The sequence below is a fragment of the Schistocerca nitens genome, chromosome 4, assembly GCF_023898315.1.
Source record: "Schistocerca nitens isolate TAMUIC-IGC-003100 chromosome 4, iqSchNite1.1, whole genome shotgun sequence".
Classification (NCBI taxonomy): domain Eukaryota; kingdom Metazoa; phylum Arthropoda; class Insecta; order Orthoptera; family Acrididae; genus Schistocerca; species Schistocerca nitens.
This window is the reverse complement of record NC_064617.1, coordinates 455,256,270-455,269,435: the sequence shown is the minus strand read 5'-3', so window position 1 is coordinate 455,269,435 and position 13,166 is coordinate 455,256,270. Positions and strand designations below refer to the sequence as shown.

Sequence of the window (13,166 nt, the reverse complement as noted above, 5' to 3'; positions counted from 1 at the left end):
TACCACAGGACCTGCAGAGCAGTTATGGCGTGTTAAGTAACGTGTGCGGCAGTGTATGTGCTCTGTTTGATGTATTTGACACCTAAGGACCTTGCTGATGTAGTTACGGCTTAATTTTAATGTTCTTAGTGTTGCTTGGGAGTGTCTTTTCTGTGAGTTTTGCGTCCATGTTTGCAATAGCTAGATGGCAATGTACCACATGTAGTGGCTTTATAATTCACGTATCCATTGACCTGAAGATGGCAATACAACTGTGCCGAAACCAGTAATCAGAATATATCTCATCTGCGATGTGGTCAACAAAACTTCGATTTTGGAAGCTTTTAGACGTTTCCAAGTATGTTTTGACGGATTTTGCGACTTGAGATAGAATGATAATTATAAAGCTGCAACATCACCTTTTCATGTCTACGCCATAGTCTTACAAAGCTCTGCTCAAACGTACCAGCTGCTTTCGATAACGATCTCCTGTGATTGTTTGCATAGTTTCCGTAGCTTCGAGAAATTTCTTTCTTCCGCCGCCGTGCTGGTTTTCGACGTCAGAATCACAGTTCTTGACGCGTTAAAACCATTCTCCTCACAATCTTCCACAAATAGGTGCCCCAAGAGAGGTCTTATCCATCATTTTATGAGCCTCAACGGCAGATTTCTTAGTGTTAAAGCGGAAAATTAAAACTTTCCGCAAATTACGAGAACTGGGCTCGTAGTTTGAGATAATTTTATAGCGCAAACGCAAATCGACTAATATTTTGATAGCTTTATGTTGATAAATGCCTAAGCTTGTTATATGACACTTATGACCTAATACCTGCACCACCACTTGCCGCTACTGCCATCTATTGCTTAACGTCGGCAGCATGTTGTAGACCTAATACATCACGGTGTACTCCCACTGTTAGCATAAGGTGTTACTCCAAACGTCAAGTGAATATGGCACACATAATATTCATGCATCCAGATGACTTTCTTGCTGCACATTGCTTATTTCGCGTAAGGTATATGAAAGCGATGATATTCACTAACTTAACGTTGTTCTCCAAGCAAAATAAGCTACGCCAGCCAAGTAATTTTGCTCTAGACGCTTCATGATAACTGTGCACAGCCTGGGCAGGTCGCTAATTACGTAATATAGCAAACAGAAATAGTGAGCACGGGAAAACGCTTTATCTGTCAAAAGTAAAGTAGCAATAAAGGATCCCACTGAATATCACGCCCACAGCCCTCTACATAACAGAAATTCTAGTCAGAAAATTGGGTGACTTCAAATTGTCACTGTGGGACTCACGTCCGCGCCCGTGCACAGGCCGGACAAGGCGGCGGCGGCTGCGGCCCGGCCGTCAGCGACGCCGGGGGCGGAGAGCCGTCCGCCGTCCCTGTCGCTGCCGTCTCCCGGCCCCACCGCCGCCCCCGCGCCGGCCTCCCTGCTGCCCGGCGCCGCCTCCGCCCGCACGGGACCCACCGTCAAGTTCCTGTCCAAGCGCCGCTTCCGCCGCCTGCGCGCCAGCAAGAAGTCGTCCGCCGCCGAGGCGCTCGTGTCGTCTCTCGCACTCGTCGAGGGGCAGTCCACCGCCTCGGCAGAAGGTGTCAGCGATGACGCGACCAGTGGCCTCCCTGCCACCACATCGTCGCCCACGGTAATTGCAGTTCTCTGTGTTTATTTTCAGCGAGTAAATGCAAAAACTGCAAGACGGGGTAGAGGAAAGTGGTGTTCACTCTGTCTATAGTCTGTTCAGAATTACTTTAGGTTTGATACTTCGGAAGAATTGCGTGGAGGGGCGGGACAATGTTTCCAGCCCCCTCACAGAGCACACGCATGGTCTTACATTTCATTCAATTTGCTCAGACTCGCAAACTATCCATTATACAAACATGGAACTGGGATCATTCTCTTCTGGAGGAACTACACTATGTTTTTTATTTAGTTTCATTTCTGACAGCAATTTTGAAGACGACGTATGAAAAGTTTACGAACATACCCCTCCTGAGGTATGCGCCTGATTTCCGACACCCGTGACACTTTATTGTTATTGATTTTTAAGTAAACACACTATGCCAACGAAATTTTAAGAATATATTTTCTACTGCTCCAAACCGGAATTTGTGGGAACCTTATAGCACGATATAATGTGCTTTAAGTGTGACGCGCGAGGAAACCTCAGTGATAACCCTTTGGTTTCATTGACGGAAACAGAGCGCTAGATTTATAACTAAATTGTTGTTATATTTTTCGATTAGACTTCCGACTTATGTGTAACATGACAAAAAATATTCCTGTTAATTAGGGTTGTGGTATTTGTCTTACCGGTTAGGAAGAAAGAGAACTATTGACAACAGAATACACTTCCTCATTATTGGAACAATTATAATGCGAGCAGCAGTTTTTGAGATAAACTTCATTCGGTCTCAGTTGCTATTAAGTAGGTTTCTTGGCCTCGGAGCCTTATTTTATGCTCATGTTCAACAAGTTTTTTGTGGAAAAATTATTTTTTCATACAAATATTTATTAACAAAAAAATAAATATCTTAAATACTATGTAAATAATTTTAGGCTAGTAAACTGATGAGCCTTTGCAGCACAAAATTATGTCCAAAATACCTCTGCGCGGATTGCGCAACTAAATGGTTCGCGCTATTGAGGGTGAAGAACAGGTTGCTATCAAAATTAAACATATGTACATTACCAGAATGAAATTCTCCACCGGGTGAACCTGGGAAAGCGAATTTCTTTAAGTTCATTTCAAAATGGCGGCCACTTGAAAACTTAGGTGCTGTAAATCGACTTATTTTGTTGCCTTTAAATGTAAATAAATAACAAATAACATGAAAAATTACTATTTTTTAAGGTTCACGCTAAACTTACAAATGTCTGTTTTATTAAATCTAAAAGGGCACCCAATTTTACCGAATAGTTATATTTTAATGTGAAGTAGTTAAAGAAACTTTATCTTGAGAAATACACATTTAGGGTTTTGAGTTCGATTTTTTGTACATAACTTTAAAATTTTGCAACTTACCATTAATAGTTATTCGTGGACATACAGTAAACCTCCCTCTCCATCAAAAAGTTAGTTTTCTAAGGCGCCACAGTGACACAACGGTTGCATATCTGTTACTAAAAGAACAGTTACAGAGGCCCTGTAGCGTCCTTTCCACCGACCACAAACCACCGCCATTTGCGACTTGAGTGGTGTCAAGGGAGAGCTTGTTGGTGGACGGTGGTGGGGATCTCTGTTGTGTTTTCTGATGAAGCTGGTTCTGCCTCGGGCCCAGTGATAGCCACGTGTTGCTTAGAGTGAGGTAAGTTGAGGGTTTGCAAACAATCTATCAGGTTGCTACGCACACTGGACCTACACCTGGGGTTATTGTCTGGGGTGCTATATCGTATGAAATCAGGAGCACTCTCGTCGTTATCCAACGCACCCTGACTGCAAATCTGTACGTCAGTCTGGTGATTCGACTTGTGCTGCCGTTCATGAACAGCATTCCAAGGGGTGTTTTCCAATAGGATAACGCTCACCCACATAAAGCTGTTGTAACCCAACAGGCTCCACAGAGTGTCGACATGTTGTCTTGGCCTGCTCGATCACCAGATCTATCTCCAGTGGAACACATATGGAACTTTATTGGACGACACCTCCAACGCCATTCGCAAAGAGCGTTTACCGTCCCGTATTTACGGACCAAGTGCAACAGGCATGGAATTCCATTCCACAAACTGACATCCGGCACCTTACAATACAATACCTGCTTACACTCAACATTCTGGCCGTTAATTAACGTACCAGCATTTCACATCTGCAATGGCCTACCTCCCGCTTTTCATTAACCTGTGATTTTTCAGTCTTACTCAATTACACATATATTACCTAGGTAAATATATACCTGAAAGTTCATTACCCTCATTAACTACTTTTTAGTGTTGCGATAATTTGCAATTACTACATTTCTGAAATGGAGCCTCCTGCCCAGTGTGACAACCTGGACTCAACAGAACACTTTTGGGATGAATTAGAACGAAGACTTCGCAACAGACCCCAGCGTTCAACACCTTTGCCTTCTCTTGATCGGTTCTTGAGGAAGAATGGGGTGCCGTTCCTTCAGAGACGTTCAGACACATCACTGAAAATTCCGAAGCGGAGTACAAGCTATTATAAAGGCAAACGGTGGACACACCGCACATTAATGTCCAGTAATAGTCTTCTCGATATTTCTGATCAGATAGTGTAAATGTTGTGTAGAGAGGTGTCGGATGGAACTTTTCCCGCGATATATAATTCTACAGCTGGTGGACCGCCGTCACTACGCCGGCACGGTAGCTCAGCGTGTTCGGTCAGAGAGCCAGTTAGTCTCTGTAATAAAAAACTGAGTGGAAGGATCAACCACCGAACTTGAACAGGATGTTTTACGACGCCCGCAACGACCAAACACAACGATCAATAACGAACAAAACGCAAAAAAAGAGCGCTAACGCGCTGCTTCCTGGTCTCAGGCAGGAGCGCCGGCCCCAGATCGAATCCGACCGGCGAATAAACGACGACGGCCGGTGTGTCGGACAGCCTGGATGTTGTTTTTAGGCGGTTTTCCACATCCCCCTAAGTGAATACCGGGCTGTTCCCCACGTCCCGCCTCAGTTACACGGCTCGCAGGCGTCTGAACACTTTCGCACTATTCCATGGATCACACTAGTCGCAGACAGTTGGGGTACACTAATTCCCTCCCGGGGGGTACGGGGTGGCGGCAGGAAGGGCATCCGGCCAACCCTTACACTAACATTGCCACATCCGATTAACCATGCCGACCCTGCGTCTCCGCCGGAACAAACGCACAAGCAAAAGAAAGAAAAGACTGTAACAGTACTTTACAGAATATGGTCGTCATCCAATAAGCCAAACCACGTACAATTTCAGAATGAGATTTTCACTCTGCAGCGGAGTGTGCGCTGATATGAAACTTCGTGGCAGATTAAAATTGTGTGCCGGACCGAGACTCGAACACGGGACCTTCGCCTTTCGCGGGCAAGTGCTCTACCAACTGAGCTACCCAAGCATGGCTTACGCCGCGTCCTCACAGCTTTACTTCTGCCAGTACCTCGTCTCATACCTTCCGAACTTTACAGAAGCTTCTGTTAAGTTCGTAAGGTAGGAGTCGAGGTACTGGCAGAAGTAGAGCTGTGAGGACGGGGCGTGAGTCGTGCTTAGGTAGCTCAGTTGGTAGAGCACTTGCCCGTGAAAGGCAAAGATCCCTAGTTCGAGTCTCGGTCCGGCACCCAGTTTTAATCTGCCAGGAAGTTTCAAATCACGTACAATTTGCTGTTCGGTCGGTTTATAAATCGTAGTGTTTGTAGCGTCCTTACGACATCTGCACGACGAGGCAGCGCGGCGCCTCGCCGTGTCCTGCAGTTTCGCAGTGACGCCTGACATCCACTGTGCACGCAGGACGTGTGCGGCGACAGCACGGCCACCCTAGACGGCAGCGCGCCTGCCCTGGAAACGACGGCGTTCACCATCAGCAAGGCGGTGGAGCAGCGCAGCGCCGCGGCCGCCAACGTAGGGGCGGCGGTGGGGGCGGGGCTGGCCGCCGCCTCCAACAGCGTGTCGCCCGAGAAGTCATCCACGCCCACCACCACCAACAACGGCTCGGCCAGCCACCAGAGCCACATGAGCGACATGTCGCGCTCCGAGATCCTGCACAAGGACGGCGGGCCAGGTGAGCCGCCCCTCCCCACAGGTTTCTAAACGCTCGCCCTAATAACACCCCACTCAAACTAAGTGCTGCGGAAGTTTATTTGCAGAGCAAAAGTGTAACCCCTTTCGCATTTGTCCTTAACAAGTGGAGCATACGTTAATGACCAAACCACTTCCAAGCAGTATACAGGAAGATTCAGCTAAGCTGTTCACCTCAAATATTTCCTGCTGCATTTAAGATGTCGTAACTTTTATCCACTCAGATGAACTGTGATGAAAGTCCACGCTAAACGCTGTATAGCCTTTCGTGATAGCTATGTTAATTACAGAGATATCGATGTAAACTACATTTTCATCTGCTGGTAGCACTGTAGGTAGAAATATTGTAAATACACTCCTGGAAATTGAAATAAGAACACCGTGAATTCATTGCCCCAGGAAGGGGAAACTTTATTGACACATTCCTGGGGTCAGATACATCACATGATCACACCGACAGAACCACAGGCACATAGACACAGGCAACAGAGCATGCACAATGTCGGCACTAGTACAGTGTATATCCACCTTTCGCAGCAATGCAGGCTGCTATTCTCCCATGGAGACGATCGTAGAGATGCTGGATGTAGTCCTGTGGAATGGCTTGCCATGCCATTTCCACCTGGCGCCTCAGTTGGACCAGCGTTCGTGCTGGACGTGCAGACCGCGTGAGACGACGCTTCATCCAGTCCCAAACATGCTCAATGGGGGACAGATCCGGAGATCTTGCTGGCCAGGGTAGTTGACTTACACCTTCTAGAGCACGTTGGGTGGCACGGGATACATGCGGACGTGCATTGTCCTGTTGGAACAGCAGGTTCCCTTGCCGGTCTAGGAATCGTAGAACGATGGGTTCGATGACGGTTTGGATGTACCGTGCACTATTCAGTGTCCCCTCGACGATCACCAGTGGTGTACGGCCAGTGTAGGAGATCGCTCCCCACACCATGATGCCGGGTGTTGGCCCTGTGTGCCTCGGTCGTATGCAGTCCTGATTGTGGCGCTCACCTGCACGGCGCCAAACACGCATACGACCATCATTGGCACCAAGGCAGAAGCGACTCTCATCGCTGAAGACGACACGTCTCCATTCGTCCCTCCATTCACGCCTGTCGCGACACCACTGGAGGCGGGCTGCACGATGTTGGGGCGTGAGCGGAAGACGGCCTAACGGTGTGCGGGACCGTAGCCCAGCTTCATGGAGACGGTTGCGAATGGTCCTCGCCGATACCCCAGGAGCAACAGTGTCCCTAATTTGCTGGGAAGTGGCGGTGCGGTCCCCTACGGCACTGCGTAGGATCCTACGGTCTTGGCGTGCATCCGTGCGTCGCTGCGGTCCGGTCCCAGGTCGACGGGCACGTGCACCTTCCGCCGACCACTGGCGACAACATCGATGTACTGTGGAGACCTCACGCCCCACGTGTTGAGCAATTCGGCGGTACGTCCACCCGGCCTCCCGCATGCCCACTATACGCCCTCGCTCAAAGTCCGTCAACTGCACATACGGTTCACGTCCACGCTGTCGCGGCATGCTACCAGTGTTAAAGACTGCGGTGGAGCTCCGTATGCCACGGCAAACTGGCTGACACTGGCGGCGGTGGTGCACAAATGCTGCGCAGCTAGCGCCATTCGACGGCCAACACCGCGGTTCCTGGTGTGTCCTCTGTGCCGTGCGTGTGATCATTGCTTGTACAGCCCTCTCGCAGTGTCCGGAGCAAGTATGGTGGGTCTGACACACCGGTGTCAATGTGTTCTTTTTTCCATTTCCAGGAGTGTAATTACAATATATGGCACTTAGTATTTATCGGTCTTGAACATTGTGGATGTTGCTGAAATGAGAAAAGCGAAGAGTACTGCCTGTCACCGCTTCCCCTACTATCAGATTATAATGAGCTCTGATAACTTTCCGCTCAGTGGACCGTGGAGACATTAAACAAATTTTCTTGCAACAGAGACCATGAATTTGATTAATTAGGGGAAGAGCAACAGACTACAGACCAGTAAGAGATAGGAAACAGCAATCAAATGAGTTAAATTCTTGAAAAACAAAAAAACTCGAGGGAGTTTTGCGACAAAAAGTGTGCTCTGTCAGCCCACAATTTTGGACTACTGGACGATACGCAAGCTCGCTGTGGAACAAGCTATTTGCGCATAATAAGAAATAGAATTGCATGGGAAAAAACTACATCTTGTCCAGGCCCTAGAGAGAGCATTGATCATAAAAGCAGAGAAGTGTCTTAGGAATTTAGCATTACGAAAAGAAAGTAATTACCCATGAGCAATTGTATAATGCGAGCGCATTGACACGAGCAACGTGTCAAAGATTACCGCTCTAACGTTGATGGAACTACAATGTTGATGGCTCACGGTGTAAATTTCGCATTTGCATGTTGATCACAGACGAAATTACCCTTGACTAAAGCTGAATCTATCAGATGGTGGAAGCGAACACCATGGTGCAAGCGAACACCATCAACAATATCTTCTTATGTCTGTCCTGGTTCAGAGTCGACTCGAATACTAACCGTTCTGCGGCCTACAATCAGAGTCGACACAAAGAGAACCAGTGCTGCCTATCTTTTCTTTATTCTGTCTATTTTCACTTTATTTTTTAACCTGTCTTTAGCCCATCTAAGATGAGATCATTGCAAAGCTCGTAAATCAGAAATCTTAATCACAGATTAAAATACTTTCATATTTAGTAATTCAACCAAATGGTCGGCACCTACTTTGCAATGGAAACAAGTTACGAATATAGGAGCTATATTCGTTTTTAGAGGATCATCTGACCAGGATCAGCTGTAGCATAATAGTTGGGCTCTGAAATTCAAATCAAGTCTGAATTTAATAAGTAATTTATTTACTCAAATTCTCGAATCACACGACATTAAAAAAACAGAAAACAACTTTCCAACTAAATGAATATAAAGTGTCATAATTTTGTGTGAGAAAATGCTCCAACGCAACGAGCACAAAGTCGTCAGTGCACCTGTTTTACGAGCAGGGCTGCTTCGGAAACACTATAAGCTTCTCTAATCTGTGTAGGTCGTAAATGCAAATTAAACGAGTCCAAGACCCATGAAATAACATAGTTACTCAGGCAACTCAAGTTGCGTAGCAAATCCCGCAAATTGTAATCAGCCCAGAAAGTGGATAACGGTAATGCGAAATACGACACTTGTAGAAAACTCAGGGAACGTGCGCCAGAATGCGCCATAATCACCTGAAAAGGCAGCCGAGATGGCGGCAGAGAAAGGCCGTCCCTGACAACCCCTGGAACGTCGGTGACTCTTGTGGCTTTCACACTACAATAGCACGAAAATTTACTGCTCTGAACCTAGCTCCCGACTTTTTGAAAAAGTCTGCATGGAGGGGAGGACACAGCTGTTGTGACAGTGATCAGCAAGAATTTCCCTTTACTTTCGTGGATACAGGGGAACGCTGCAGAAATTCCTCATTCTTGATTTACTGAATGCCTTTTAATATGCGGGAGGTTGGTAATGGCTGCTAGCCATCTTCCACTCGTTGGTAGAGCCCTTCGCGCCTAAACACAGTGACACACAAAGCTTAGTTGACTGGATAACAAGATTTGCAGGGAAAGGCAACGAGTTTCCTCACGATTGCCGAGCAGCTCCCTGGCAACCTGTTCTTAGGTTCGTCTACAGGGAGGTGGATTCGTCAAGCACAAATATTCTCTAGGGACTTGCAACGGATTAGCGGCAGCTGCCTTCAAAGGAGAAAACCGCATTCACCGCCAATGCGTGGGGCAGGGGCTCATCGCTAACGCTTCCACGAATTGCAGTGCCTGTGGACATACCACCCTTCTCCATAGTCTGTGTGACTAACAGCCAGCGGTCACACTCGACCATCGGCCGAACACATCGGGCAGCTCTTTTCTTATCAATTTGAAACTTTCGCCAAGAGTTAGCAAGCCTTGTATTATCCTCAAACAGTAGTCAGTAAATGAGAAGAAAAACAGAAAAATATTGCTCAGTGATATGTGACGATCATGTCACAGCATGTACCGGAAAATAGCTGCAATTTTCGCACTATTACTAATAATGAAGCGAAGCCTACTAAGAACTACAATGAATTGGAGCTGAGAGGGCGTCTCTCAGTAGTTTTGTTTCCTTGGACACAGCACAACAGTGTGCTTCCTCTGACAGAAAGAAGCTCATGTAGCCAATTTGACTGGGAGCACCAGTGCAAACTGTTGCTACGGCTTTCGGCTGGAGGGTCGGTTCGGCCTCCCAGTGCGCATGTTGGTGAAACTGTGGCAGCGCCAGTTCTCTGACCGAGGGCGGGGACAGTGTCCCTTTGTGGCTCCGTTGCAGGGGCTTAAATTTGAAAATAACTGGCCCTGGAGCTTGTACTGATGCTCGCCATCTCGTATATTTTATGAATTAACTAATATTTGATCACGAAAATAGCTCCTACCTCACCACCCACCCTTCGATGCTCGTCTACTTGGGCATGCTATCAGTGGTTTCAACTGCCTGGAGAAAAATGATTTTAATACATAAGCTGATTAAATTCACTGATTTTTTAGTTAATTGGTTACAGGCCTGTGAAGACAACCACTGAACTCCATCTGCAGTAGGAATACGAATCCACGAATCCGTGATAGGAAACGTAGTTATAATGTTGTTTAACTTTCTTTTTCTGTAATATGGTTGGACTGAACAGCTGGCAAGACTTCGCCACATGCTTTAAACGTCCCCGAAAAGTCTCTGGGTTATAACATCAAAGCGATTGGTGTCGACAGCTACATCTATACTTCGCAAGCCCCTTAAGTTGTGTGTCGGAGAGTAACTTCTGTTCCAGTATCACTTCCCCCTTTTCCTGTTCCACTTACGGCTGGTAAGCTACCATGTGATCTCGAATCTTTCTAATTTTATCTTAATGTCTTTTCGCTAGATACACGCAGGCGGAAGGAATGAATTGGTTGAGTCTTCGAGGAATGTACGCTCTCGGAACTTCAACAGTAGTTCATCCCGTGTTGTAGAAGCCTCTCATGCAGCGTCTGCGCTGGAGTTAGCTCAGTATTTCCGTGACATTTTCGCGCCTACTAGATGAACCTGTAACGAATCGTGCTGCACTTCTTTGGATCTTCTCTCTTTCCTTCATCAGCACTATCTAGTATGCGTCACATACTGACGAGCAACATTCATGTACTGATCGAGCGAAAGTGTTGTAAGCTGCTTCCTTCGTTAATGTACTACATTTGTTGAGTATTCTTTCACTTTATCTCCATCAGACATCTGCCTTATTCGAGATTAATTTTAAGTGGCCGTTCCAGTTCACATACTTCTAGATAGTTTATGAAAGTAATAGCTTCCAGTGATTGTTCTGCAATTTTATAATTATACAGTAAGTGGTCTTTCTGTGTACGAGTATGTATTCACAGTACGTTACACTTGTTTATATCGAACGTCAATTACTGCTTCTCCAGGTGTCGATGATCTGCTGGTCTTCCGGCATTTCGCTACAATTTTCTAGCGTCGCGACCTCATCCGCGGGAAATCCTCATGGAACTTCTGCTAAGTCATTTATTTACGCGGTAAAAATGAATGGTTTTATAACACTCCCCTGTGGCACGTCCTTGAGATACTTTCACGCCTGACGACCTCTTACCGTTCAGAATGACATGTTGTGTTCTCTTTGCAACAAACCCTTCAATCCTGTCACACTGTTGGCCTGAAACTCATACATCCGTTCTTTGTTCATTAGGCGACAGTGCGGAACTATATCAAATGTCTTCCGGAAGTCAAGGAACACGGTATCTGCCTGGACTCCTATATCTGTTGTTTTCTGTGCCTAGTGGACGAAGAATAGCGAGCTGGGCTTCACACGGTCGTTGTTTTCAGACGCTTGTTTGTTGCTACGGAGGCGATTAGGATTACAATTCTAGCAGCAGAAGTTCTGTTTGGAAACTTCTACTTGAAAAAGCGAAGCTGACATCGATATCTCAGTAATTAATATAGCTATAAGGACTTTTTCGCAATGCTTTTGGGTTGAAGCGCAATTTAGATATCTTAAACACTTTAGAAAATATCTGATGTGAACTTTATAGCTGAATCACCGTGTATAGACGAAAATATTTTAGTTGCAACAAGGTCTTCAGCCGAAATAATTACTCTTAATGACAACCTGCTGCACAAGTTGTCGTACCTTACATTATAACACCCTATTATTTTATCTTTTTCGGTACTGCAAATATCGGCCATCAATCCATTTCCAGAGGAAAGGCATAAGCTGACAAGGAACACATTTGTGTTACAGGCAAAACATACAATATTAAAATACAGTTGGTTAGGCGGACTTTAAATGCAATACCGAGAAACCAAGTTTTTCTTGAACATCTGTGACGTAGGAATAATTTGGAAACACGATAGCAAAGTCGGTTAAGTACAACAGCATCTCGTCGCCATCTGGTGACAGGTAAAGTAGTTTAAAGTTTGAGAAAATCAAATTCAGCCATAAGAATACTGAACTGATTAGCTCATCGTATTAAGAAAACAGTAAATCCCTAAATGCACGATTAGATTTGGTGCTCGGAGAAGCGACGGTAGAAATAGTCTGCAGTAATGAAAAACTAACAGTATATGTGAATGGAGATCAAAGAGAACGAATGTCAAGTGACGGACAGTACAATAAAGATCAATAAAAATTCAATCAAGTAAAATTTATTTATTTGCATAATCGGTGGAATGTTGCACTTTCATCTTCCAACAGTAAATCTCAAGTTCATTTTAACTGCCTCCTAAAGGTCAGAAAAATTACAAAGTGAGATGCTCAGAATAAGTATCTGACAACAACTTTTTTCTAACGCAATGTAAACGGAGAGACCATTGTTAGCGATTTACAACGAGGTTCCATTGCTCCATAGTTTCTGATATTTATAAAAGGAAAGCAGTGAGGTGACAACTATTTTAGTGAGTTCTTTTCCTTTAGGTGCAGGAATGGGCTTCCGCAGAATTTTTTCCGCGGGGGGGGGGGGGGGGGGAGGAGCAAAGTTTCTAAAATTGGCATTTTTTTGTGTACATGAGCTGGTCAGTTTCGAGAAATGTCATGCCACTAGAACTAACTTTTGTAGGCGACATAAAAACACTTATTATATCCTAGAAAATTGATGGTTCTCCACTCATTATATGAATGTAATCTGTGTACTCCAGATTGCGGAAGGGGAAAGGGGGGACGTACCTCCTGTTGTTCCCACTCTTCCGCCCTTGCGGAACACCTATAAAAGCAGTATACAAATCCTCCACAGTGACGACACCATTGGTTGTGGTATATGAGACGGTGATATATTTAAGAGCGATTGGAATTAAGAGCAGGAAAACTTGTTCTTTATCTCGGGGAAATGTTCATACTGTTAAAAAATGACATTTTTATTTTTGTTGGATCTGGTGTTAATCTTTTTCTTATTCTTCTTCTTTTTCT

General features: G+C 45.5%; 1 protein-coding gene across 1 annotated transcript in view; it reads left to right on the top strand.

Annotated features, from left to right (window-relative positions):
• Positions 1-13,166, top strand: part of LOC126252370 (5-hydroxytryptamine receptor-like) — a 420,451-nt gene that overhangs the window by 390,172 nt on the left and 17,113 nt on the right. The window contains exons 4-6 of the mRNA XM_049953262.1: positions 1,304-1,634; positions 5,436-5,706; positions 12,515-12,527. Coding sequence (XP_049809219.1) covers positions 1,304-1,634; positions 5,436-5,706; positions 12,515-12,527 — 615 coding nt within the window. The remainder of the gene's footprint in view (positions 1-1,303; positions 1,635-5,435; positions 5,707-12,514; positions 12,528-13,166) is intronic.